Here is a 24,827-nt window from a genome sequence, read left to right as displayed (position 1 = left end):
TCCAAGCTGGGAGCTTCAGGGGCATCTTGCCTCCGAAACAGGCCCAGGCCCTCATGGGGAGAGGAGGAGGAAGGCCTCGGGCTATGCCCCCAGCGCCCGCCCAGCTCCTCAGCCTTGGTCCTGCCTCTCCTCCCCACCCAGGCGGGACCCCTCCACCTCCAAGGCCCAGCCCATCCTGTCTACTCCCAACCCCAGAGCTGGGGCTGCACCAGGCACTCCCTCATCTCTCTGGACGGGTTAAAGGCAGTCTTGGGGGGGGGGACTGTTAGGCCAGGATGGGGACTCCTGTTGGGGGAGAGGCAGGGAGGGGTGGAGGTGGAGGGCTGAGAGTGTTCGGAGCCAGCAGCCTGCACTTTGAGAGCTCAGGCAGAGCCGGCGGAGCCCCAAGGATCTACAGTGGTGCCCACACGTGAACCAGCAGGCTGGGTGCCAGAGATGGGTGAGGAAGAGAGTAGAGTGCCCTGGCTGGCCAGGGCAGCAGGTAGGCACCCTGGCAGAGATGACGTGCCTGTGAGCACGGGCAGAGCTTGAGGCCAATCCGCAGGACCCCAGGCCAAGAGTGACCACCACAGGAGGGTTAACCACGGGGGACTTTGTGGAGGACATGGACCCTGTACTGGCCCTGATGGAGTGGAGGGAAAGGGGGTGGGACTGCCGGGCTAGAGGGGACCCCGCTAAGATGCAGGAGGGAACCAGGGACAGAGAAAGCTGGCTGGGTGGGCTGGGGCCAGGCAAGAGACTGTCCTAGAAGTGGCTGCTTTGGGCTGTGGGAGCCAGAGAAAGCTCTTGAGTTGGCGAGGTACAGCCCCAGGATGGGCAGAGCCCACCAGAAAGGAGGAAGGTGCAGCCCTAGGTGCAGGGTGTCTGGGTGGCTGGACGCAGAGGATGAAGGCAGGTCAAGGACTACCCAGGCAGGGAAGCCACGGGGACAGGGAGGTATGAGTTTGTTGCCATGGGGCCACACCGGGACCAGGCAGAGGTGAACCCTCCTCTCCGAACACCTCTCCAGGGCCCCTTCTCCTGGGCTTCACCAGCCCGGTTCCTGGGTGTCAGAGGTCACAGCGCCCCGCCCCGCCCCCAGCCTCTACTCACAGCTCCTCCAGGAAGCTCAGGTGGCGGAAGAGGCCGGGCTGGAGCTCCGTGAGGTTGTTCATGCTCAGGTCTCTGCAGGAGAGAAGAGGAGGGGGATGGGGCTGGAGGCACACGCACATACCCACCAAGGGGCCCAGGGCCAGCTGCGTCCTCCCTGGGGCCTCCCCCACCCCCATGGGACTGGCTGGGATAAGGGACACGGGAGAGCTGACCCTCAGGACAGGCTGGAGCAAAGCTCACAGAATGTCAGGACCCGTGCCACCTTGTGCACTGTTTGCCAGAGGCCACTGCCCTTCCATACGCTCCTGAACTGGCCGCAGGGCTCAGCCTTGCTCAGCCCTGGGCCAGCGGGGTGGCCCCACCCTCCAAGGTCTCTGCTGTGGCTCCCATTGGTTCCCTTTGTGGCCGTCGACCCTTCTCCAACCAGAGGGCCTGGCCCCTGGCGCATCACAGAAGACTCTGGATCCCTGAGTGGGGGTGGAGATCCTGCTCCCGTCACGGGTTCCCACCTTACACCAGTGCATCGCCCCATGGGATCCGAGCGACCCTGTGGGGGTCTCCGTGTCACTGCCCTTGGAGATGGCCTGCATACAGGAATCACAGTAGTCACCGTAACAACTGGCAGTTACTGGAGGCCCACTCTGTGCTACAGGCACAAGCTAACCTTTATCCAAATAATCTACCCGCCAGACGGCAGGCTCCTAACCACTCTGACCCTCAGTTTCCTCATCCTTAAAAAACGATGAACAACCTTCTAGGGTCCTTGTAAGGATGACACCAGCCAGTGCCTGCAGTCTGCCTAACAACTAGTACACACACAGTAGTATTTCTTCCTGCCACCTGCCCCTTGGCGACCTGTGGGCAAGTGCCCAGCCTGACAGGACTGGGGTAGGTGGCAGGAGTGGGCTTTGCCTATGGCTCCTGCCAGTCCAGCATTGTCCTCCCAGTCTGTGCCTGGGGGAGCAGCTGTGCTCAGGTTGCAAGTGTGTATCTCACACACTTGGGATCTGTCCTGTTTCAAACTCCTACCAGCTGTTTCCCGCCTCTCCCACCTCCGCCCAAGGGCACAGGGAGGGCACAGACCAGACCACCGCTTTCCCAAGCAACACCCAGACCCCAGGCAGCTTCCTCCTCTCCAGGCAGGCATGTTCCCTGTCAAACCTCAGAGTCCCCACTTCCACCGAGAAATGAGCATCTTATGGGCGAGCTGGAGGTGGCAGGAGCCCGGCCAGCCCAGCTCCAACCGGTAAAAAGACTGTTTAGTCTCCAGTGTTTTCTCTCTGATGAAGCTTGGACGCCAGACGCCACGTCCTCTGAGAAGGAAGACATCCTGTGTGGTAGAGACCAGGGCCGGCAGGCCCATCTCGGCTGATTCCCATCCACTCCCCTCTCTGATCCATGTGAGCCTGCCTGGCCCCAAAGAGCGCCGACAAGGGGTGGCAGGTGTGCTGGCGGCCACAGAACCTCCACCCCTAGTCAGTCAGGCAGGAAGGTGCAAAGTGCCACCAAAGCGATTACCTCTGAATATTCAGCTCATGCATTTCTGAACGTGTCTCCACAAGAGCAGGCGCGGGAGTTCAAGGAGCGCGCAGGGCATGTGACTCAGGCCTTGTCACTCAGCTGTTCCCCCAGGCGCGGCACTTCAAGGCTCTGATGTGGCTCCAGGCCCCCCAGCCCCACCACTCTGACTAGCCGCCTCATTGTTCTCCCTGAGGGGGAAGGGATCTGCACCCCGCCTGCCCCCACATCCTGCCCGAGACAGCACACAGCCAAGGGGCAGAGATGGGGGTGGACAGGAGGGCAGGTTTCCAACGGGGGTGGGGGAGCCCCATCCAAGCCTGGCACACGCAAGAAAGGGGTGGGGCTGGTACCTAGAAAAGGGGGGGGGGGGCGAGGAGCCCGAGGAGCAAGAGAGGGAGGTGCAGTGAGGTCCCAGAGCTGGGACCCTCCACGCCCAGTGCAGCCCTTGGGGGTGGCCGAGGGCCCTGGCGGGGGCGCTGGTCAGCCTCAGGGGGAATGCGGCACTCGCGACTCTGAACACAGGGGTGGTTCTGAGACTGGCCGCTCCGGGGAGTGAGCTGTCCTTGTGCAAACACGACAGCCCATCGCAGGTGCAGGGGAGAAGGGGCCCGCAGTTTAGCTGCGTGGATGCATTAAGTATTTACAGTTGCTGGGGTTCATCAGTTCTTGGATGTGCTCGCCTGTGGGGGGGTGAGCTGGGCACAAGCGTGTGTTTGTACATGTGCCTGCTAGCGTTGTACTCTCCAAAGTCAGACGTTCTCCAAGCGACCACATGTTACGAAGACAGAAACTCACCCACGTGGCTGGAAACCATTTCTCTGCCGTGGGACCTTGGATAAGGCAGCCCCGGTCCCTTAGTCTCAGGTCTCCTCTCTGACTCCAGGCCTAGCAAGGGGCCCAAGTTGCTCAAAGAGGCTGTTTGGGGGCTCAACTCATGACTGACAAGGACACGGAGCGCCAACTCTTCTCCACCACGGTCACGCCACGAGCACCGCACATGTGCACGCAAGCACGACGCATGTGCACGCAGGCACCACGCATGCACACGCATGCGCACATGCGCAACTCTGCTCTGGGATGGGCTTCCCGGACGTCTGGCCCCCCCAGTTACGCAGCGACGCTCACTCGGAAGGGCCCGGCTTGGTTTAAGTCTGAATCCTTTTGGGATAAGGACCCCACATGTCCTTTTCTGCGGGGCACCGCCAGCTGCTTCTCCCAGCTGAACTGCGAGGGGACCACCGGCTGGTCGCAGCCCCATCCTGAGACCTCTTCCCAACATCCCTTGGGGCACCCAGGGGGGTGCTGTGTGCTCCCAGCTGGACACAGCCATGGGCGAGGGGCCGGGGGCGAGGGGGCCAAGCTGGCAGGGAAGCGGGCAGAGTGTTCTCAGTGCTCTACCCTGAGTGGACTATGGAGGAAGCCGGGCTAGGTTGCGTCACCATGGAGACGAGGAACAGGTTTGATAGGAGGGAAGATGCTGGGGAGATGGGGGGCAGAGAAGCAGCAAGACCTGAACAGGGTAGGGGTGGTCAGGGACGCTACCCCCTAACTCCTGCCCCAGGGCAGAAGCCCTGGAGGATTTGTTCTGCTCGCACTGTCCCTGTTAAGTTCTAAACTGTGTGTCCAGACTCAGAAGGGGGAGGGTAAACAGGGATGGCCTCCTGTGCAGAAACCGGTGTCCCGGCGGAAACACAAGCTGGGAGGTGACTCAGTTGGCACCTTGGCAGGAGAGCTCACTGCGGGCCTGGCCTGTGCAGCTCCCAGTTGTGGTGAACACCCAGAACCCGTGGCACCTCCAGCTCCCCACATGGCATCTGTGCTCCTTCCGGGTACAAGTGGGAGACGGTGGCGCAGAGAACCAGGCTCCCAGGGCTCCCTGCCAGCCGATGGGAGACTGGACACTAGAACTGGGCCTCCTGAAACCCAGCGTCTGGACCCTATCTTCCTGTGTCAGCTGAGTCCTTATCAGGGAACTTGTTACTGGCTGTCCCCTTGGAGGCTGTGAGCACACTAGCTGACACAATTCTCTGGAATTTCTGCAGGTTTCACAGATCGCCCAACAAGGGAGGGTCTCCAAGCAGCGAGGAGCCTCTACTGTCGCAACTGTGCAGCTTTGGCCCTTGGGCTTTGCACAAATTCCTGCGTGACAACAATGCTGGACTTTCTTCTTCTTTTCTTGCTTTTTTTTTCTTCCTTTCTTTGGCCTCCCCAAGGCATATGGAGTTCCCTGGCCAGGGATCAGATCCAAGCTGCAGTTGCAGCCGTTTCTTTTTCTTTTTCTTTTTTACTTTTTAGGGCTACACCTGCAGCATATGGAGGTTCTAATATGGGTCTAATTGGAGCTACAGCTGCTGGCCTACACCACAGCCACAGCCATGCCAAATCTGAGCTGCATCTGCAACCTACACCACAGCTCACAGCGACACCAGGTCCTTAACCCACTGAGTGAGACCAGGGATCGAACCCACAACCTCATGGTTCCTAGTCAGATTTGTTTCCGCTGCACTGCGACGGGAACTCCCAGCAGTTGCAGCCTTTGCCACAGCTGCAGCAATGCCAGATCCTTAACCCAATGTGCCAGACTGGGGATCGAACATGCATCCCAGGGTTCCAGTGACACCGCTGATCCCATTGCACCACCACAAGAATGCCAGCATTTTTACATAAAAGGGCTCTTGCTGATTCTGCCTTGTCTCAGCTCCCCTGCTTGTAACCCTGTCTCCCATCCCAGCTGTGGGGGCAGGAGGGCTTGAGAAGGAGGTGGCATGGGGAATGGGAGGAGAGCTGCTGGCAGGGAGGGGCTGGCACCTGGACTCAGCGGTCACTGGGGGTCCCAGAGGTTTCTAAGCCAAGACAGTTTTGTAGAGGTCAGGGGGAACCCAGGACCCAGAGCATCACCAGGCGGGGGGGACAAAGCCAGGGAAGGAGAGAGGAATCAGGCGGCAGGGAGGAAAGCAGTATTTAGCCCTAGGTTATAAGATCACGAGTGGAATGTCGCTCAGGGCATTGTGCTATTTCATCTACGGACGTGGGTCTCCTCAAACGGACAGCAGAGAAAGGTGGAGAACAGAAGCCAGGGGAGGAGCCTCCCACGCAAAGACACCATATTCGGGAAGTCGAAGTTTGGCACCACAGGAACCAACTCCATACCCTTGCTTCCACCTTCTTACTGGAAGGGAGACAGTGCCAGCAGCAGCATACCAAGGGTGCACCAAGGCCGTCTTGGAGGTGGAGACAGGTCCTGGGGCTGCCCTGACCCCTGGCCCCGCAGGGGAAGCCCCTAGTGGGGGAGCCAGGCTGTCTCAGGCCAGGGGGACTTCTCTGCTCCGCCAGGAAAAGTGGCCAAGCTGCAGTGGTCCAGAGCCCCTGCCCTGGGGACTCGGCCCTCCTCAGAGCCCAGAGCAGGCAAGACCTCTTGGGAGCAAACTTAGCCCAGGCTGCCTGTGTGTCTGCTCCCTCTGCCACCCACCACGGAGAGGCCAGAGGGACGTCCTGGGCCTGGGCAGGGCTGCCACATGCTGCCCACCAGCTCCCTCGGCTCCTCCCTGAGATGGCACAGACTTCACTGCCTGCCCTTTGTTAATGTTCACATTCCAATTCACTGAAGTTAAATCAGAGTCAAAAGTCAGTTCCTTGGCTACACTGGCCGCATGTGGTCGGTGCAGATACAGAGCAGGTCCATAGCAACTACACCTCTCTCTGCTGTGGTTTCCTCCTTGGCAAAGCACCTCACCAGGGCCTGGCCACCAATGCAGCTGTTCACGTGGCCCAGCTCAAGTGCCTCCTCCTCCAGGAGGCTCTCAAGCCCCAGCCGCTCTTGTAACCATCCAGCTGTGCATCATCCAACCAGCATTTATTAAGCACCTACTGTACACGAGGCACTACACTGGGTGGTGAAGCTGCCCAGTCCCACAGTGTGGGATACCTGCCCTCTGTCTGAGCCTAGTCAGGTGGGGCAGTGACCAGAGTGGACAGTGACAAGAGCTGGGCCTGGGGCTTGAGAGACACAGGGCCTGGGACCAAACCCCTATCTCTGCAGGCCTCCAATGTCAGGCCGCCCATACCCCCTCGCTGGAGACTGCCGTGGCCGGGGGGCTGGTCTCTCCACTCAGTGGCTCCCAATCACTGTCCTTGTCACATACGCCAGCGTCAAGTTCCTTTTCTTTGCAGCACAGAGGGATGGGCGACCCACAGGCAGCCTGGCCAGAAGGACTGACCTGCAGCCGGAGGGTCCAGGACAAACCCCAAAGGACTCGGTCCTGGATCCTGCGTGCCCACCCTGTGTCCTCACCCACCAGCGTCCTCCCAGCCCCGCTCTGTTGGCTACTCCTCCATCTCATGCGGGGAATTCTCTCCTCCTTATTGACGCAGAGCCCTCAAAGAGGGGGGCTGGGACGCCCCAGGTTCAGGGCTCCCCATGGGAGGGACTGTGCTCCCCTCAGGGCCCCTGGGGGCAGGGATGGAGCAGGGGGCACGACCTGGAGGGTGCAGGCCGGTGCCCTGTGGAGAGGAGACCACTGCCCTGAGCCTGTTTGTTTAGCTGAAGCTCTCTAGACCTGCAGCCTTTATTTCACAGAATAAAGAGGCAGGGTGTGTCTTGGGGGAACTGGAGAAGGACCCCACCCTATGTCCCAAGGCTGGAGGCCTTCCTGTCACATCAGGACTCATGGTCCCCCTCACCACCCAGCTGCCACCAGCACCCACCCCAGCCGGATGGTTTTCTAGACTCAACTTGAATCTGGTGGGAAAGGGGAAGCTGGATGTCAGGGCCTCTGAGAAGGGATTCCCCCCTGCTGGGCAGACTCGGTGCCCAGACAGCGGCCTCCCAAGGGCCCACCTCGCCCGCCCCTCCCCTGTTCCTCCTGAATAGCTCTGCTCACCTTGGGCTCATTTATCTAACCCTTTTATCAGGCGGCAGAGAGAAGCAGGGTTTTTTTTTGCTTTTTAGGGCCGCGCACCCGTGGCAGATGAAAGTTCCCAAGCTAGGGGTTGAATCAGAGCTGCAGCTGCCGGGCCTACACCACAGCCACAACAACACCAGATCCGAGCTGCATCAGCGACCTACACCACAGCTCATGGCAATGCTGGATCCTTAACCCACTGAGCGAGGCCAGGGATCGAACCCACTTCCTCATGGATATTAGTCAGATTTGTTTCTGCTGCGCCACAACAGGGACTCCCTATTCCCTTTTAAATGAAGAAAGGGAAACATGGAAACTTAAGTTATTTCCTGTGTCACAGGGTTAAGAGGGAGCAGAGCTGAACCCAATTCTGTTGGTTCTGTTGAGCCCAGCTAGGTCTTACGCCCGCCCCACCGAGGCTGAAAGGCACAGAAGTGGGGGCGCGCCTCGTGGGAACAATGCAGGGGATTAGGGGAGGGAGGGGCCTCCGGGCCACCAGGCCCAGTGGAACTTTCCGGAGCCCGGCCCCCTCCTCTGAGTTCACCTGGCCAAGCCGCACCCTGCTCTCTCCACCAGGGAGGTCCTGCTCACCCACGGAACCTCAGCTGTCCTTCCTCTGGTGCCACCCAGCCCCGAAGGCCCAGTGCTGGCCCCAGGGGCGGCTCCCGCCTTGTTCCCTATAGAGCCTCACCCGTGCTTGCCCCTCTGTCCTTCCTCTCAGCTGGCACCCAGTAACCTGCCCCGTCCCCAGCTGCCCACCTTTCGGGCCATGCACCTGTGGGAAGACCAGACCCAAGATAGCCACCTGGGAAGCCTGCCCACAGGGGTCCTTCCTGATGTCCAGCCTCGCTCCCTTGGGAGCTGGACTGACCATTGGCCACCGGAGGAGAAGGCAGTCTGGGGGCTCTGGCTGCCGGGTCTGTACCATGGCCCAACCGCTGCCCAGCTGTTTGATGTTGGGCAAGGTACTTTTCCTCTCTGTGCCTTAGTTTCTTTCTTTTTTTTTTTTTTTTGTCTTTTTGCCATTTCTTTGGGCTGCTCCCGAGGCACATGGAGCTTCCCAGGCTAGGGGTTGAATCGGAGCTGTTGCCGCCGGCCTACACCAGAGCCACAGCAACGCAGGATCCGAGCCATGTCTGTGACCTACACCACAGCTCACAGCAACGCTGGATCCTTAACTCACTGAGCAAGGCCAGGGATCGAACCAACAATCTCATGGTTCCTAGTCAAATTCGTTAACCACTGAGCCACGACGGAACTCCAATCTGTGCCTTAATTTCTGCATCTACAGATGTTACAGGACAGCCCCTCTCAAGGGCACTATGGGGAAGCATGTCAGGGTTTTTAGGAGGTAAACAGCACCCCTCACCTGCATTTACCTCCAGAGTCTTTTATCTGGAGAAAGTGCGGGTGGGCGAGAGAGAGGAAGAGGGCAGGGCACAGCAGGGCGGGGCAGGGAGGGCATTCCGGGCCAGCCCTGCCCTTGGGAGGCACCAGCTGTGCCTCTCTGCAACCTCCCAGTGAGTGCCACCTGCCTCAGCCTCCGTCGTCTTTGATCTTCTGCTCACTGGCCAGGGTCCCCCAGCCAAGGCATTCCTGTCTCTGGCTCTTCCAGGGAAAGGCAGAGGGCTGGGGGACCTCCCCACCCGACTCCTCCCTCCGCCTGGGCTGGGGTGTGTCCAGGACTCCCACAGAGGCCCTGGGACAAGGACAGAACCTGGGCCCCCTGGGGGGGGGGGTGTCTCGGGGGAGAGGGGACATGGGGAAGGGCCACTGGGCCTCCCCAGGGCGGGGTGCCCTGCTGGACGCTGTTGGAAAGTGTGTGCACAGCTGGAGGGGTGTGTGCCATGTGCAGCCTAGAGGGCGGCAGGTCCTCCCCACCCTCAGGAAGCCACAGTCTGAGACACTCAGGGCCGCAGGCACTGCTGGATGGAGCCTTGTCTTTAGTGCTGGAGGACACCCAAGTCCCTGAGGACCAGGACGCGGTCAGGGAGGGCTTCCTGGAGGAAGGCCACGAGGGACAGGGTTAGCCCTGAGAAGTTGGCCTGAGCTGGGGCGCTGAGCACAGGGCAGTGGGCCAAATGGTGGCCCTCAGCAAGATGTGTCTACGTCCTGGTCGCTGTTACCTGGTCGCGTCGCCTGACTTAGAGAAAGGTCTTTGCCGTGAAATTAAGTGAAAGACCTTGAAATGGCAAGAGCCTCTTGGATGACATGGGGCGGGCCCTGAATCCAATGCATCAAAAAGACACAGACACACAGGAGAGACCGTGTCATGGAGGCCTGAGGCCACCAGCCTGGGAGCCAGCCACACCTGTGGCCCGCTGATGCCTAGATTCCTCGAGAACCAAGTCCTGCCGTTTTCAACCACCCGCTCTGTGGAGCCCTGTTATAGGAGCCACTGGGAATGACACACTTGAGTGGGTCCAAAGGGGCTCCCTGCCCTCCCTCCCTGTCCGCCCCTCCCCCGAGTGGGACTCCCTCCTGACCTTGACCACCGGCCCCTCCCTGGGAAACAGTCTCACCCTGGAGACTCCTACTGGATCTGCTGGGACCCAGCTATTCCATTCCTGGGCATCCAACCAACAGAAAGACCTTCCTGTGCTTGCCAGACCTGTCCAGAACCATGCAAGCAGCAGCCCCAAGCTGGGGGCGGGGGGGCCAGCCACACAGTCCGTGTCCTCCTGCAGTGAACACGGCAGCAGTGTGAACAGCTCGCGTGGATCATCAGACTCGGCAGGCGCAGGAGGCAAACACAAAGCAAGGCTCCTTGCAGAGGAAGTTCAAAGAGCTGTCGGCGGTCGTGGGGCTGCTGCCCCGTGGGAGGGGGTGGTTAGTTAGTGACAAGGCAGGAGGCTGCCCTGCTCCTTGGTGTGGGTGCTGAAATTGTGCAGATTCATCAGGGCTCACACTCGCCCGAGGTGCTCCTTTCTGGGATGCATAGTCGATTTACAAGTTAGTTTGATCACTTGTGATGGAATATGGTTGAAGATAATATGAGAAAAAGACTGTATATCTCTGTAGAACTGGGTCACTGGGCTGCACAGCAAAAAATTGACAGAACATTATAAATCAACTATAATAAAATTTTTTTTATGGAGTTCCTATTGTGGCACAGTGGAAACAAACCCGACTAGGAACTATGAGGTTGCAGGTTCGATCCCTGGCCTTGCTCAGTGGGTTAAGGATCCGGCGTGGCTGTGAGCTGTGGTGTAGGTCACAGACGCGGCTCGGATCCCGCATTGCTGTGGCTCTGGCAGAGGCCGGTGGCTATGGCTCCGATGAGACCCTTAGCCTGGGAACCTCCAGATCCCGCGGCAGCAGCCCAAGAAATGGCAAAAAGACAATAAATAAATAAATAAATAAATAAATAAATAAATAAATAAATAAATAAATAAATAAATAAAATAAAAATAAAGTTATTTTGAGAAATGGGAGAGAGGGAGTTTTCTGGTGGTCTGGTGTTTAAGATGGTGCTTTTACCACTGCGGCCCGGGTTCAATCACTGGTCTGGAAACTGAGATGCCACATCAAGCTCTTACATGACACAGCCAAAAAAAGAACAGAAAGGAGTTCCCATCGTGGCACAGCGGAAATGGATCCAACTAGGAACCATGAGGTTGCATGTTCAATCTCTGGCCTTGCTCAGTGGGTTAAGGATCCGGCATTGCCATGAGCTGTGGTGTAGGTCGCAGACGTGGCTCAGATCTGGCATTGCTATAGCTGTGGTGTAGGCTGGCAGCTGCAGCTCTGATTGGACCCCTAGCCTGGGAACCTCCATATGCTGAGGGAGTGGCCCTAAAAAGCAAAACAAAAAAGAATAGGAAAATGAGAGAGAGATTTATTCTGAAAGTCCTGCATGAACCTGGCTGCAGCCTAGGCCCCGCGCCCCTCCCGGACTCCCTGGGAACTCCTCTCAGGCTTTACCTTTCAGCAGGTGCACGCTGAACACTCACTGAGTTTGCCGCCCCTCCTGCCCACGTGGCCCACACAGCCTCGGCCTGTCTCTGCACAATAACTCTCTGACCCACTTGGAGCATCGGGGCCAGACACACAGGGCAGATTCGAGGGCCCACAGCCCTCTCTCCATCCAAGCGTGTGCACCTTTGGTTGTCTTAGCTTGTTTAAAACTGGATGGAGGAGTTCCGTCGTGGCGCAGTGGTTAACGAATCCAACTAGGAACCATGAGATTGCAGGTTCGATCCCTGGCCTTGCTCAGTGGGTTAAGGATCCGGTGTTGCCGTGAGCTGTGGTGTAGGTTGCAGACGCGGCTCGGATCCCGCGTTGCTGTGGCTGTGGTGTAGGCCAAGAAAATGGCAAAAAGACAGGAAAAAAAAAAAAAAACTGGATGGAAATTTTCAAAAGCAGCTTTCTTAAAAAAAAAAAAAAAAACATGGTAGTAAAGAGAATGAATAGAAAGACAAAAGCCAAGCGGCAGGGTTAATAGAGCAGATGTCCTGCTCTCATGAAACCCAAGCCCAGCCACAGCCCAGCCCAGCCCAGTGGCAGCTTAAGTCTGGGCTCTATGCTCACTGCGGCCACTAGGGTCGGGGGTGGGGGGAAATGCCACACGGCAGGCCCGCGGTGTAGCCAGGCCAGCACTGCACCGATTCCTAGGGCTGCCCTCCGCACCCCTCTCAGGTGAGCGTGTCTCCCCAGCTGGGTTGGCTCTGCCTCTCTAGTCATCAGTTTTCTCATTTGTTCGCTCATTTCCTCACTCATCCCACGTGCAAGGATGCCACCAGCTCCGCTTTCCTGGGGCCCCCAGCTTGCTTAGGAAACAGGCAGGTACCCAGGGCTTAGAACCCAAGGGCTGAGCTCTAGGACAGCACCATGCAGAGGGTACCCTGGCCCAGGGCTGAGGGACCAGCAGTAAGAAACGTCTCAGGCACCCCTTCCTGTGTCCTAAATCAAGTGGATGCTCCAAAGGCTCCCCCGGGAGTCGCAGGCTTCTTGCCTGAATCCACCTTGTAACCACATCCTTGCACTAACTCACAGTGACGTCCATGGGCCTCCCCCGAGGACGAATGAGGTCAGAGCAGCTGGGGCAGGTCAGAGCCAGGGAGGGGCTGGTCATTGGCATCAGACTTATTCCCCAATCAGGTCAGAGCCAGGGAGGGGCTGGTCATTGGCATCAGACTTATTCCTGTCAAATGCAGGTCCAGGGGAGGTCTGAGCTTTGGTGTTCCATTCCCACAAACAGCACGTCTGGGGACCCCACGTCAAGTAAAAGGCTTTCAAATACCCAAGGGACCAGAAGGGACAAATCTCCTTTAAGCCACCCCTGAGACATTTTTCCAATCACTCTCTTGCTAAGCATTGAGCAGACTGGCTCATCATCCCGCTGTGGCCTGGCCTGGACAAGGGCAGCTGGCATGAGGTCGGGGACCTGCAGAGGCTAAGCTCCCCCACTCCAACTCTGCTCTCTCACACGGTGTGGTCGAGAGGCCTGGTGGGGCTGCTGGAGTGACCTGTGACCCACGAGGGGCAGCCCAGACCCTCAGCTCCCTCAGCAGCAAGGTTGCCCCCAGGGTCCCTGGGCCCCCTGGCCCATCCACCTCCAGCCTCCAAGGTTGCCTCTCTAGGCCAGGCCCGCCCACCGGGGAGGAGGGTGGCAAAGCAGAGGGGTCACTGGCCTCTGTCCCCTCTGAGCAGAACAGGAAGGAAACTCAGGCATGAGAGCAGGAGAGCAGAGGGATGCCAGGGAGAACTCCCAGGGGTCACATTCCAAGGGGTCAACTCTACTGCAAGCAGGGGTGGGTGTGGCCAGGCAGGTGCAGGGGAGCCCCCAGGCTAAGCTTCCAAAGCTCCCCCTTGCTCCACTCCACCTGCTGCCCCCAACAGGCTCCAGGGCTCCATCAGCACCAGGCAGCGTGAGCCCAGGTACCCACCAGCAGCTCAGTAGCGCAGCGCCTTTGCACCCCACCCCTGCCCCATCTCCTGCACCTGTGCCAGTCTGGACAGTGAGGCTAACACTTTCCGGTAGGTGGAGGCAGCATCAGGGGCTTCTGCATTCAGAGCAGGGGTGGTGTGGTGTTGGCTGGCGGGGGGGCATTCCTCTTTCCGCTGGCTGCACATGGTTAAAGGGGGACCTTGTTCTGGCTGGGCACACAGCCCCCAAGGTGCTGGTGACAGCCCTGCCTGGTCCCAGCCTGGGATCTCATGTCTCCTGGGCGAGACGGCCACTCTTGGGGACCTGGCTCCCCCTTTGCATCCATAGCCTCTGGACCGGAACTGTGCAAGTGTTCCCAGCAGGCTGGTGGCAAAGACAGAATTCGAGGCCATGGTGTCCCAAAGCATTGAACAGAGACAAAGCTGCAGACGAAACTGCAGGAGGGGACATGTGGACCCCCTCATCCTTCCAGAACATTCGGCCCCTCACTGTACTGCAGCGGAAGGGGGCCATGTCAGGAGGGGAGGGGGCCAGGGCCTGGGGGCGGTTCTGGGGAGGGGGGAGTCCTTGTCTCCCCCTGGTTTGTTGCCTGGAGGGGGGCTTATGTGACACTAGTACCTGGCACAGCCAGCAGCTGCTGAGTAAACACTCAAACTTATACAAAATAAGTCACATTGACTGGTCTGTGTGTCAGATACCACCCCAAGGATATCTAACTGACCGTCACCCCAGGAGATCACTGTCACCCCCATTTCTCAGCGGTTAGGGAAGGCAGAGCCAGGGTCTGAACCCAGGCAGGCGGCTCCAAGCTATGGGGACCCCGCTACTGCGCCCTTAAAGGATGGGGGTGACCCCAGCTCCTCTTACTCAGCGGCCTTGCCCACCTGAACGTGAAGCTCGGGGAAGTAGGGACACCCCCTCAAGCAGGTCCTCACTCGCAGGCCATGGGGCCCCTCCCAGCGATGCCCAGGATCCCATCCGGCCGAGGCCACCCCTCCCCTCGGCATCACTCGGAGGGGACACCCCCTGCCCCCAGCCTCACCCACCCTGGCCGTGGTCATCACAAGTGTGGGGACAGAGGGGGACCTGGTGCAGCAGGACTCCAGGCCTCACCTCACCTGTGACCACCTGGGACAGGAGGGAGTCAGGGACCCTCACTCCACAAACCAGAGGCACAAGGCTCAGAGGTACCAGTGCAAAACAAACACACTGCCCTGGTTTAAATGTTGAGGCAACAGCAGGCACAAGCCCAAGGTGGGCCACTCGGAGATAGCACAGGTGTCACATCCCCCGGGGGGACCCGGCTAAGGGTTGGTCCAAGTCAGCAGCTCAGGCGCTGAGGTGTCACTGCGTGGGGAGGACCAGGGTCCAAGTGGCTGGCAGGAGAGAGCCCTGAGTCCCTGGTAAGCGAGGCAGGGTCCAGGCCTGCCCCTCCTTCGGCTTCTGTCCTGGTCAGCAGTCCCCCCGTCTCCTGATGGGCCTCCACCACCGAGACCAGGGCTCCTAGACTGCCCTTCCTGCCTCAGCGCTCACCTCCCATCCTCAATGCCCACTGTGCCCGGGGCCCAGTAGGGGAGGGTACCACCGGCAGCTCCTGGAAGGCCTGCTCTCACCCCAGGCAGGGCGCCCCCTGCAGGTGAGACGGCGCTGGGGGGTGTGTGTCTGTTTGTGCCTGTGTGTGTCTGTCTGCCTGTCTGTCTGTGTGTCTGTACCTGTGTGTGAGTCTCTGTATCTGAGAGTGTTTCTGTGTGAGTCTGCATGTCTATCTGTGTGTATGTGTGTGTGTGTGCATGTGTGTCCATGTGTGTCTGTGTCTGTGCCTGCATGTGTGTCTGTCTGTCCGTGTGTCTGTGCCTGTGTGTGTGAGTCTCTGTGTGTATCTGTGAGTGTCTCTGTGTGAGTCTCTGTGTCTATCTGTGTGTGTCTGTGTGTCCATGTGTGTCTGTGTGTGTTTGCGTGTGTGTCTCCGTGTGTGTCTGTGTGTGAGAAGGTCCTGAGGAGAAGGGCACCAGGAGCGCAGAGCCCTGTCTGAGGGGGGAGGCCCAGCCCCACGCTGACACCCCTGCCCCCCATGAAAGACACAGCCCTGCCACCAGGGGCCGGAATCAATGAGGCATGTGGACAGACAGACAGACAGACGCCCCCAGCGCAGAAACAAGGGGCGATGCCCCCCGGCATCTCCGTGGAAGGGAGGCCACACCCCAAGCAGGGCCTGCTCAGCACAAGCTTCCCCGGTGGGGGGACAATCACCCTCTGAGCAGTGAGTGGCCTCCAGGGCCTGCCTGCGGTGCCTATTCCCTGGTGTGCTGCCCACAGCCACCTCCAGTTCACGGGGACATCGGTCTCCATGCCCTCCCATTACCCCTGATGTGCACCCCCCCCCAACAAGCTGCCATGTGGGTTCCGCTCTCCTGTACCCCATGTCCCCCAATTTGTCCCAATGGTGCAGGGGAGGGTGCCGCCAAGAAAGCCCTCAGCTCAGACCTGGGCAGACAGGGCCATTCCAGCCAGGTCTGTGACCAACAAGCGAGGGAGTGAAGCTTCGCTCCCACAACCGCTAGGGGTCAGGTGGTTCTACCACGGACAGCTGAGGAAGGGGACGCGCGGGGCTGCAGCACAAGGACGGGGCATTGGCAGAACCCACGAGGGACCCCTGGTGACTGGGGCTCAATCCAAGACATGCCTACCCGTGAGCGGGAGCGTGAAGCTGACCTGGACCAGGGCTGGTCCCGGGGAGTGTCCCACCTATGGGAGGTAGCGGTGGCTGCCTTTGGCCTGTTTCCAGAAGCCAAAGGCAACTCAGGTCAGGGGACAATTCAAACTTGCAAATCGCTCTGTGCAATGGACTAAACCCCAATCCCCTTGGTCCCCACAGACCCGAGAACACAAGGGTCTCGACTGGGGTGTGGACGGGCTGGTGGCGGACCCCTCCCTGTCCGCCCCAGGAGGCCACCCACCCTGGCTCTGAGCCCAGGACCACGTCTGAATCTCCAGCGCACCCCTTCCACAGTGTGCACACCCCCAAGACCCCCACCCCCAGCACTTCCAAAGGCCAAGGGTAGGGGAAGGCTCTTTCCAGAACCAACCCTCCCGGTCATTGGGGTGGCTGTGGGCCAGCTTCTCCCTGAGTGTCCCCTGCTGGGGAGGCCCAGTGCATGCCAGGCACCGTGCCAAGCAACTCTGTACACCCACTGGGGTCGAGGAGGGGGCTGGACAGGCAGGCCAGCAACTGGCAGCCTCAGGCAAGTCCTGACCCTTCCTGCCCATCTCCTGTCACAGCTCGGTGGGGGGTGCAGGTATTCAGGGGCCCCCCAGTCCAGCCGCATACTGCTGAACACCTTGAGTTGGTTCCCCCCCCCTTTTTTTCTTTTGTCCTTTTAGGGCCATACCTGCAGCATATGGAGGTTCCCAGGCTAGGGGTCCAATCGGAGCTGTAGCCGCTGGCCTACACCACAGCCACAGCAATGCAGGATCCGAACCGCGTCTATGACCTACACCACAGCTCACAACAACACCGGATCCTTAACCCACTGAGCGAGGCCAGGGATCGAACCCGCAACCTCATGGTTCCTAGTCGGATTCGATTCCACTGTGCCACAATGAGAACTCCTTCCCCTTTCTTAAATGTGCCCTGAGAAGAAAAAGGCTGAGAGCCCCGCACTGGAAGGTCCCACTGGGGATGGAGGGGCAGAGGGCAGAGGCCTACTGTGCGTGCCCCACTCCCAGCCCATCCTCCCTTCTCCCGAGGCCAAGGCTGGTCTTGCCCACCCACTGGGCCCAGGGCGGGCCTCTCCTCCCACAGGGCCTTCCCAGACCCCTGATGGGAGGAAAGACAGGAAACAGGTTTGAGGGTCAGCCTGGGAGGTTGGAGCCGCGTCAGCCCATCCCTCGGACCCAGAGCCGCAGGCCTGGCTTGTGAAGCAGGAGTGCCTGGTTAGGAGGCAGCTGGACTGAATCACAGCAGCAGAGGCGGCCGGCAGCCTTGGCGAGCTCCTGACGCAGGATCCTCTGTGTCTACACCTGCAAGACCTGGGGCTGGAGACTCCTGCAGGGTTGACCCCAGGTGATGCAGGCGGAGGGCTGACACGAAGGCGGCAAAGGCACCTGGTACCCAGAGGGGTTAAGGCAGGGATGCTGCATTATGGCGGGTCCCCAAATGGGCCTGCAGGGCCTATGGGGCCATGGGCACTGTGCCCCAAGAATGGGCCTCCCCCACTTCCTGCAAGTCTAAAGGATGCAACTTCAATCAAGCAAGTGGGGTGTCTCCATCGCGTGCCTGAGCAGAGGGGAGGCGGAAAGCAGGGCATCAGACCCTTCGGCCCCACCCGATCCTGCACCTCAGTTCATCGGGGGACCCGCTGCCCCAGGACTCAAGGCACAAACCCTTCTTGTTGGCGCTGGGGGAGGAAGCAGGTAGCTGCAGGAAATGGGCCCAAGGGAAACCTAGGCTCCGGAGGTGCCCTGTGGCTGGGCAGCTGGGCCCAGCCCGCGCCTGCCTGCTGCCAGCCCGCCCAGGGCCGCTGGCATGGTTCCGGGGGCCCAGTGCCAACTCCGTGTTCTCCTCCCCACCATGTGCTTTGGCCACTTTCAAAATAACTCTCTGCTCTCTGCCCAAGTTTGGCCTCTTGGGTGCTTTTCTCTTCCTGAGACCTGTCCTCCCATGTCTGAAGCGGGAGCTGGCCTGAATTGCATTGGGAATCAGGGACCCCCTCCCCCAGCTTAGCACCATGGGGCTCCGCAGTTCTGAGAGCCAGTGGCAGCACGTCCTCTCCCTTGGCTAAAAGAACTTGTCTTCCCAGCAGATTCTCCCCAGCCCCACTCCTGTCCCCTTCCCAGGTGCCCAGACCCCACAGGACTCCCAGCAGAGTAGGTCACTGGTCTGAGGTCACAGCTTGGGAGGACCCTTCAGGCCGTCTCCCAGGACAGAAAGGGAGCGACGCCTCAAGGCCCAGCCACAACTCCCTTTCCTTGGGCTGCACCAGAGAAGACTCATTCCACTTGCACGGAACTCGGAACTCGGTTTCTGGGGAGAAGCTGGACCTTCCAGACAGTAGCCACCTGGAGTCTAGACTTTTCCTCTTGGAAGAGTCCCCTCAGGTGCCAACCCAGCCCATCTCCTCCGGGCACCCGGTGAGGTCGGTCACTTCCTCCATCTCCCTCCACCCCCTACCCCTGGGCCTGGAGTCCAAGAACAGGCTTCGGGGAAGAACAGGCTCCAGGGAGGACCATTTCCCTGAAGGTCAACGGGAGGAGGCTTGATTAGGAAGGAAGGAAGGGGGAGGGAGGGATGGAGGGAGGAGGGAGGGAGGGAAGGGGAGGGAGGATAGAGGAAGGGGAGGGAAGGAAGGATGGAGGGAGGGAGGGAGGAAGGGGGAGGGAGGGAGGTAAAGAGGGAGGGAGGGACATAAGGAGAGAGGGAGGGAGAGGGAGGAGGAGGGAAGGGAGGGAAGGAGGGAGGGAAGGGGAGGGAGGGATGGAGGGGGAGAGAGAAGGGAAGGAGAGAGGGAGGGAAATAAGGAGAGAGGGACGGAGAGGGAGGGATGGAGGGAGGAAAGGAAGGAGGGAGAGAGGAGGAGGGAGGAAGGAGGGAGGGAGGGGAGGGAGGAAGGGGGAGGGAAGGAGAGAGGAGGGGAGGGGGGAGGGAGGGAGAGAGGAGGAGAGGGGAGGGAGGGGGAGGGGGAGGGAGGGAGGGGAGGGCAGTCTGCTGGGAAGGGCCTTCTGCTCTTGAATCTAGACTGGCTCCCTAAGGCTCCCTCGGCCACCTCCATGAGCAGCTGTTACCCCATCCTGGGCCTCAGCTGGTCCTTTGCAGTTGAGGGTTGAGAAAACGAGTTGTCAAAGTTTTACAGCAGATACAGCACGTGTCCCCACACTTTGCTTCCTCCATCCCGTGTCTCCTCCCAGTGAATATTGTCTCATTTCTGTCCTCACCATGAAGACACAGAGGATCTAGAAAGGGCAAGGGGCTCAGAGACGCACACCTATCAAGCCCGGCCCTGAGCCTGATGCCCGGGCACTGGGCAGGCCTCCTCCTGGGCCCCTCCTGCCAGCTGCCCACCTGGCTGGGCTTGGTCTGGGAAAGAGGAAGGTGGAGCTGGGGAGGGGGGCTACCCTGCTTTCCTCTGCTCTGCCAGCTGCCAGCTGCTCCCGCCCACTGCTGCCAGAGCCCAGAGGTCTCCTTTCCCTCTGCCTGCGGGCAGCTTCCTGCCTTTCCTTTGAACCAGGGTAGGGTGTTGGCTCCCACACACACTCAGCACCCTCAGACCCAGCCCACCCTGCCCTCTGATGTGCCGACCCCCCAGGGTCTGCTCAGCAGGAAAGCTGGCACCTGGTCCCTAGGCTGCCCCCTGCTTCACCTTGTCTGTCTGCCCTCTGGGTGCTGCCCAGGCCCCTCCCTGCATCCCTTCCCCCACAGCCCCCAGCAGCTCTCCCTGGGGGAGGCCTGCTGGTCCTGCAACATCAGGATGAATGGCTCTGATCTCCCACCTCTTCCTCCTGCTTCTCAACAAAACCTGTGGACACAGGGGCTGGGAAAGTTCTGGGACCTGCTCCACAGCCCTGAAGGGCTGAGGGAGGGGCAGCTCAGGCTCTTAGAACCTATTAGAAAAGGAAACTGGCCTGGCCCAGGAAGGGCAGCCTTCAAGGTCAGGATGAGGCATGTGGAACCCCCAGACACAGCCCCTCAAGGTGGCAGCCCCCCCCCGGGGCTGTGTATTCCTCTGCTTCTTCAGATGACAGGCCCTGCGGGGGCCCAGAGGGCAGGCTGGGGACTCCCACATGTTGCTCCAAGACAACACTGGCCAGGAAAAAACTAAAGCCACTCCTTGTCCCCTCCCATCCCCTTGCAGCCACTTTCTTCCCTCTCATCCCCCAACACGCATGCGCACGCGCACACCCATTCCCACGCTGCCCACAGAACAGCTCTCCTCCCTACCCCCACTGCTGCTTCACACTTCCTCCTCCAGGAAGACCTCCACGACTAACACTTCTTGGCCCTGGCCACCCTAATAACCACCGTGGCCAGACACTGTGCCAAAACCCTAGGAGATACTGCCTCCGTGAACCCAGACAGAAGCCCAATGGGGAAGTTACGAGCTCCATTTCCAAATGAGGAACTGGACAAGGTCACCGGCTCGGGAAAGGGCAGCCCTGCTCTTCTGTGACCAGTGCCTGCACCCATGACCCCAGGTCACGCTGGACATCCGCAGGCAGCAGTGGAGAAGATGCAAAGCCCGGAATCTCATATGGTCCCCCCCTCCCGCCCCGACCCTTCAAGTTCATTGTTGTCACAGGCAGCGAAGGGGCATGAAGTCCCGCGGAGTCAGCAAGGTGCTGGGAGGGGGGGGGTCACACAGGGTTGGGCAGAGGTGATGGAAATGGGTACTCAGGGGTAACCCCACACAGCTGATCTCCCTCCCCCACTCCTGACGCTGCCCTGCTGGAGGGGGTGGGGGGCAGAGGGGGCAAGAGGAGGGGCTGAGGATTCTGTCTAGATGCTCCAAGTCAGGGGCTGCCAGGCAGTACCAGCAACCTGCAGGTCTGCCCCCTCCCATGTGCACGTGGGCCCTCTGCACGTGGGCCTTCCTGTGGCTGTCGTGTCCCCAGATCAGCTCCAGGAGGGGACCCACCCTCCCTGAGCCCCAGGAGCCTCACTGAGCCCACAGCTTAAAGGAGACAACTGAGGTCTCAGGAGTTTGAAGGCTGCCTTTCAGCCTGAGCATCAGGGCACAGGCTCCAGGGAAGATGCAGGCAACACGGAGACAGCGGCACACGGAGCGCGCTGGTCTTCCCGGAGCCTAGACAGCGGAGGCAGATGTGTGTACACCGCAAGAGCACCTGGACCAAATGGGGAACCCCTCCCTGGGAGGGGCAGCATGTGCCCTGGGGCGGGACCCCAGCATCTTCCAGAGCTCCTGCCTCCTGCACCTCTGCCTACAGCTCCTCCTTAAGGTCTTCAAATGCACCCTCTACCCAGCCCTGCCTGGGAATCCTTTCACCTGAACAGTGACCATCCCCCTCTCCCCGAGTCTGGAAAACTTGAGTCCACTGACTCCCTTAGCCACAGCAGGGCCACTTGGGACCAGGTTCCTCCTGTTGCTGAGGAGGGAAAGGGGCAGACCTCGCAGCTGCCCGCCCTTGGTGCACTTGTGCCCGGCTGCTCTGCGGACAGACAGAGGCCCTCCCCTCCATCCAGACAAGAGCCCTGCACAGCCCAGGGGAGGCCCTGCATCCCCTTTCCCCATACTCCCCCCCCACCAATCCAGGAAGCAGGGTCTGAGTCTCACACAGGGCCACTCAGAAAACCACAAGGGCAGATTGGCAGCTCCAGGGCACCGTGACAAGCTTCCATGTGGCTGGATTCCAAGGGGGCACTGCCCTCCCTGGCCCCAGGTCCTCTGGGAGAGAGAGTAGGTCTGGGGCAGGAGCTGGGGCATCAGCCTCAGGAAGACCCATCTCCCCCAGCCCCAACCTAGGAGAAGGATCTTCTGCTTCCCCAGGGAAAGGCCCCCCAGAAGTCATTTCCCATCTTTTTAGCCCCAAACACTGTCTTCAAACAAGACAATGTCCCATACACCCCACATATCAAACGGCTGAAGGGGGACTGCCTCTGCTGTAGTGGGAGCCAGCCCAGGACCAGCAGCGGAGGAGGGGTGGGGGTCCCTCACAGCCCCCCTGGCCTGGCTTACAGGTTTCCCCACCTTGCCCCAGACTTTGCCCTCTGGAGTCTGGAGACTATTTCTCTCCCCCGTCCCTGGCCCAGCCTGTGCCTCTGGGAGTGGCAGATGCCCCGTAGGGACAGAACAATTGGAAGGGGTGCCTTCGAGGACCCTCTAGCACCAGTGCCCTGGCCCCTTTTAGTTCAGCAAATACTTGTCTGACTGAAAACTCACCCTGAACCCGCTTTCCCAGAGCCCCTGGGTCCTGGAGCCCAAAGCCCTAAATCTCAGGGACCCCACTTCTGGGACAGATGGCCCCAGACTCTCCTATCCGCTCTCCTCCTCGACGATGGGGCCTGGGCACGGCTGAGCCAGGAGAGGTCTCCTTTCCCCAGAGCAGGGGCACAGGTGGCCTGGAATGTGCCCTCATGCCCCCTTCCTGCCCAGGTGGCCGGGCCAGAGCCCCCAGCCCGCAGGCTCCAAGGGGCAGCTTCCCAGGACAGCACCCCACCCCCATCCCCTGTCGGGGCTCCTTTATGAGGTTCTCTGATTTTCAGCCTGGCACTGACCCACAAACTAGTGTCCAACTTGGCCTCTTTGGACAGGACTTCAGGGAGGCCCCTGGGGACCAGCAGTTCTCAGAGAACGGAGACGGTGCCACATCGTCCCTCTTGGAGACAAGAGTGGGCAAGGCCCCTTCCTGCTTCTAGGATGCCCGCCAAGGCCACCCAGTCCCCTTGCCACAGCAAGGGAGAGCTTTCCTACTGCCCAGGGTCCCTTCCTTCCCACCACCCTGAGTAGGTCAGCTTCACGCCTGGCATGTTCCACTGAAGAGGAAATGAGAAGGAGGGAAAGGGACAGCCAGCCTGGGCCCCTCCAGCTCAGGGCCCAGAGAGCCCCCTCGCCAAGCCAGGGTCCCCAGAGTGAAGGCCTGAGACCAGGGCCAGCTGGACACCCAGCCAGGGCAACGCAGGCTCACCCCTGGTCTGGCGACAATCTGGGACTTTTCTCCTGGACCAGCCCCGAAGTCCACCTGGACAGAGAACAGGACGCCCACACCAACCGCGCAGGTGCCCCCAGACTGAAGCCACAAGACGCCGCGCAACCAGGCGGGGACAGGGAAAGACAGGCGGTACTCACAGGTAAGCCGTCAATGGGTGCAGGTCCCCGGGCACTGCTGAGAGCCCGCGCTCAGAGCAGTCGGCCGACAGCATGAAGCCATCCTCCTGGCAGCGGCAGGGGGCCGGGCAGGCTGGCGGCGGACCCGGTCGAGGGGCTCCTGGGGCCCCCGGGGAGGCGCACAGCGCCGCGCAGAGCCACAGCGCGCGGAGCCCGGGAGGACTGGGCATGTCGGCGACCGGGAGGCTGGCGGGACCCTCGGCTCTGCTGGGCGGCGGGAGCGCGCGGCAGTCAGAGAGGCGCAGGCATCGCCGCGCGAGGTTCGCTCCGGGGTTTCACGGGCTGGGCTTGGCGAGGGAGGGAGATGCGGCGGAGGAGGAGTCAAGGAAACTTTCTGCCTGCTCGCTCCCTCCTTCCTTCCTAGCTGGCAGGAATTTCATCCAGGAAAGAAAAAAAAAAAAAGGGCAAAGAACCTGGAGAGCCGACCTGCAGGCGTTTGGAAACGGTGCCTCAAAGCCTAGGATGCAGGCTCAGGATTCCGCGGGGACAGCCTGGGGCCACGGGGATTGGAGGGGCGGTGGAAGCAGCACCCCCAGCCCCGCGACTCCACTTTTGTCATCAGGAGAAACTGGGACCCAGAAAGGGAGTGCTTGCTGGTGGGGGGCAGCTCCAGAAGAGGAGGGGTCGCCCTCACCACCGTGTGTCCTGGGGAGGGAGCCAGGGGGTTTCTGAAGGGTGAGCTGTGTGGGGGCACCCTGGGCAGGGAGGGGATGGGGGGCTATGAGGAGGGGCCTTGTCAAGCTCCAGGCCGGCTATTAGAGAAGAGTGTGATGCTCCCCCTCAAGTGTCTCGCACATGGCCCCAGTCAGGGGCGAGTCCCGTGCACTTGACCCTGCTCCTGGGATGCAGCCAGGCACCCGTATGGGGACGTGCCTGAGGCAGGTCGGCGCCACCTGGAGGCCAGTCCAGTAGCTGCAGCTCAACCAGCCTGAAGTAGGACCGGCCAGGCCGGGGTCTTGCAGGTGAGTGGTGACTGAAGCTGGGGTCAGGCCCGCCTCTCCCTAGACCTCCTGCTCTCCCTGATCTCTGTCGCTGAGCCAAGCCCCACGATCACCCCAGTATGCAGAGCGGCCCGCGGGCCTCAGATCAGCCAGGGGCTGTTCATCCAGGGCCACCTATCAGTCCCTCCATTCTCTGCTGCTGTCCTCACCTCCTGGGGGAGGCGGGGGCTGCTCAGCTTGGACCAACCCTAGGCCCCCAGGTGGGTGTGACCCTGGCTGAGACCAGCCTCCCAAGGAGGGCCTGATCCTGCAGAGGTCCTGAGAGACCACGGCTGGCCTCCCGCCCCCAGGTCAGCTGTGCCTCCCGCCCTTCTGGTCCCTCCGTGTTCCCACTCCCCGCTCACTGCCTCCTCAGCAGGGGTGGGGTTGGGGACTCAGAGATGCTATTCAGCCTGCCTCCTGGAGGGCCATCTGGGCCAGCCCTGGACTCCTGATAAACACGGAGTGTGAAGAGGCTGCCCCGATGACCTTTTAACCCCCTGGGAGCCCCAGGCCTCACCTCGTCCTGGGGAGGCTGCTGATTGAAAGCCCTGCCTCTGCTCCTTTTCCACCAGGCCTGAGAGGGCCTCCTGCATCTGACCCTCAT

The 24,827-nt window shown here is 60.5% G+C and overlaps 1 protein-coding gene across 1 annotated transcript in view; it reads right to left on the bottom strand.

The window, feature by feature from the left end:
- LGR6 (leucine rich repeat containing G protein-coupled receptor 6) overlaps positions 1-23,495 on the bottom strand; it is a 94,182-nt gene extending 70,687 nt beyond the window's left edge. The window contains exons 1-2 of the mRNA XM_047755279.1: positions 23,202-23,495; positions 1,093-1,164 (exon numbers count right to left, since the gene is read on the bottom strand). Coding sequence (XP_047611235.1) covers positions 1,093-1,164; positions 23,202-23,410 — 281 coding nt within the window. The 5' untranslated portion in view covers positions 23,411-23,495. The remainder of the gene's footprint in view (positions 1-1,092; positions 1,165-23,201) is intronic.
- Between the last annotated feature and the right edge of the window lie 1,332 nt (positions 23,496-24,827).

Source organism: Phacochoerus africanus, chromosome 12, assembly GCF_016906955.1.
Source record: "Phacochoerus africanus isolate WHEZ1 chromosome 12, ROS_Pafr_v1, whole genome shotgun sequence".
In the NCBI taxonomy this organism is placed as follows: domain Eukaryota; kingdom Metazoa; phylum Chordata; class Mammalia; order Artiodactyla; family Suidae; genus Phacochoerus; species Phacochoerus africanus.
Note: the sequence above shows the minus strand (reverse complement) of the source record. Positions and strands in the feature narration are given on the sequence as shown.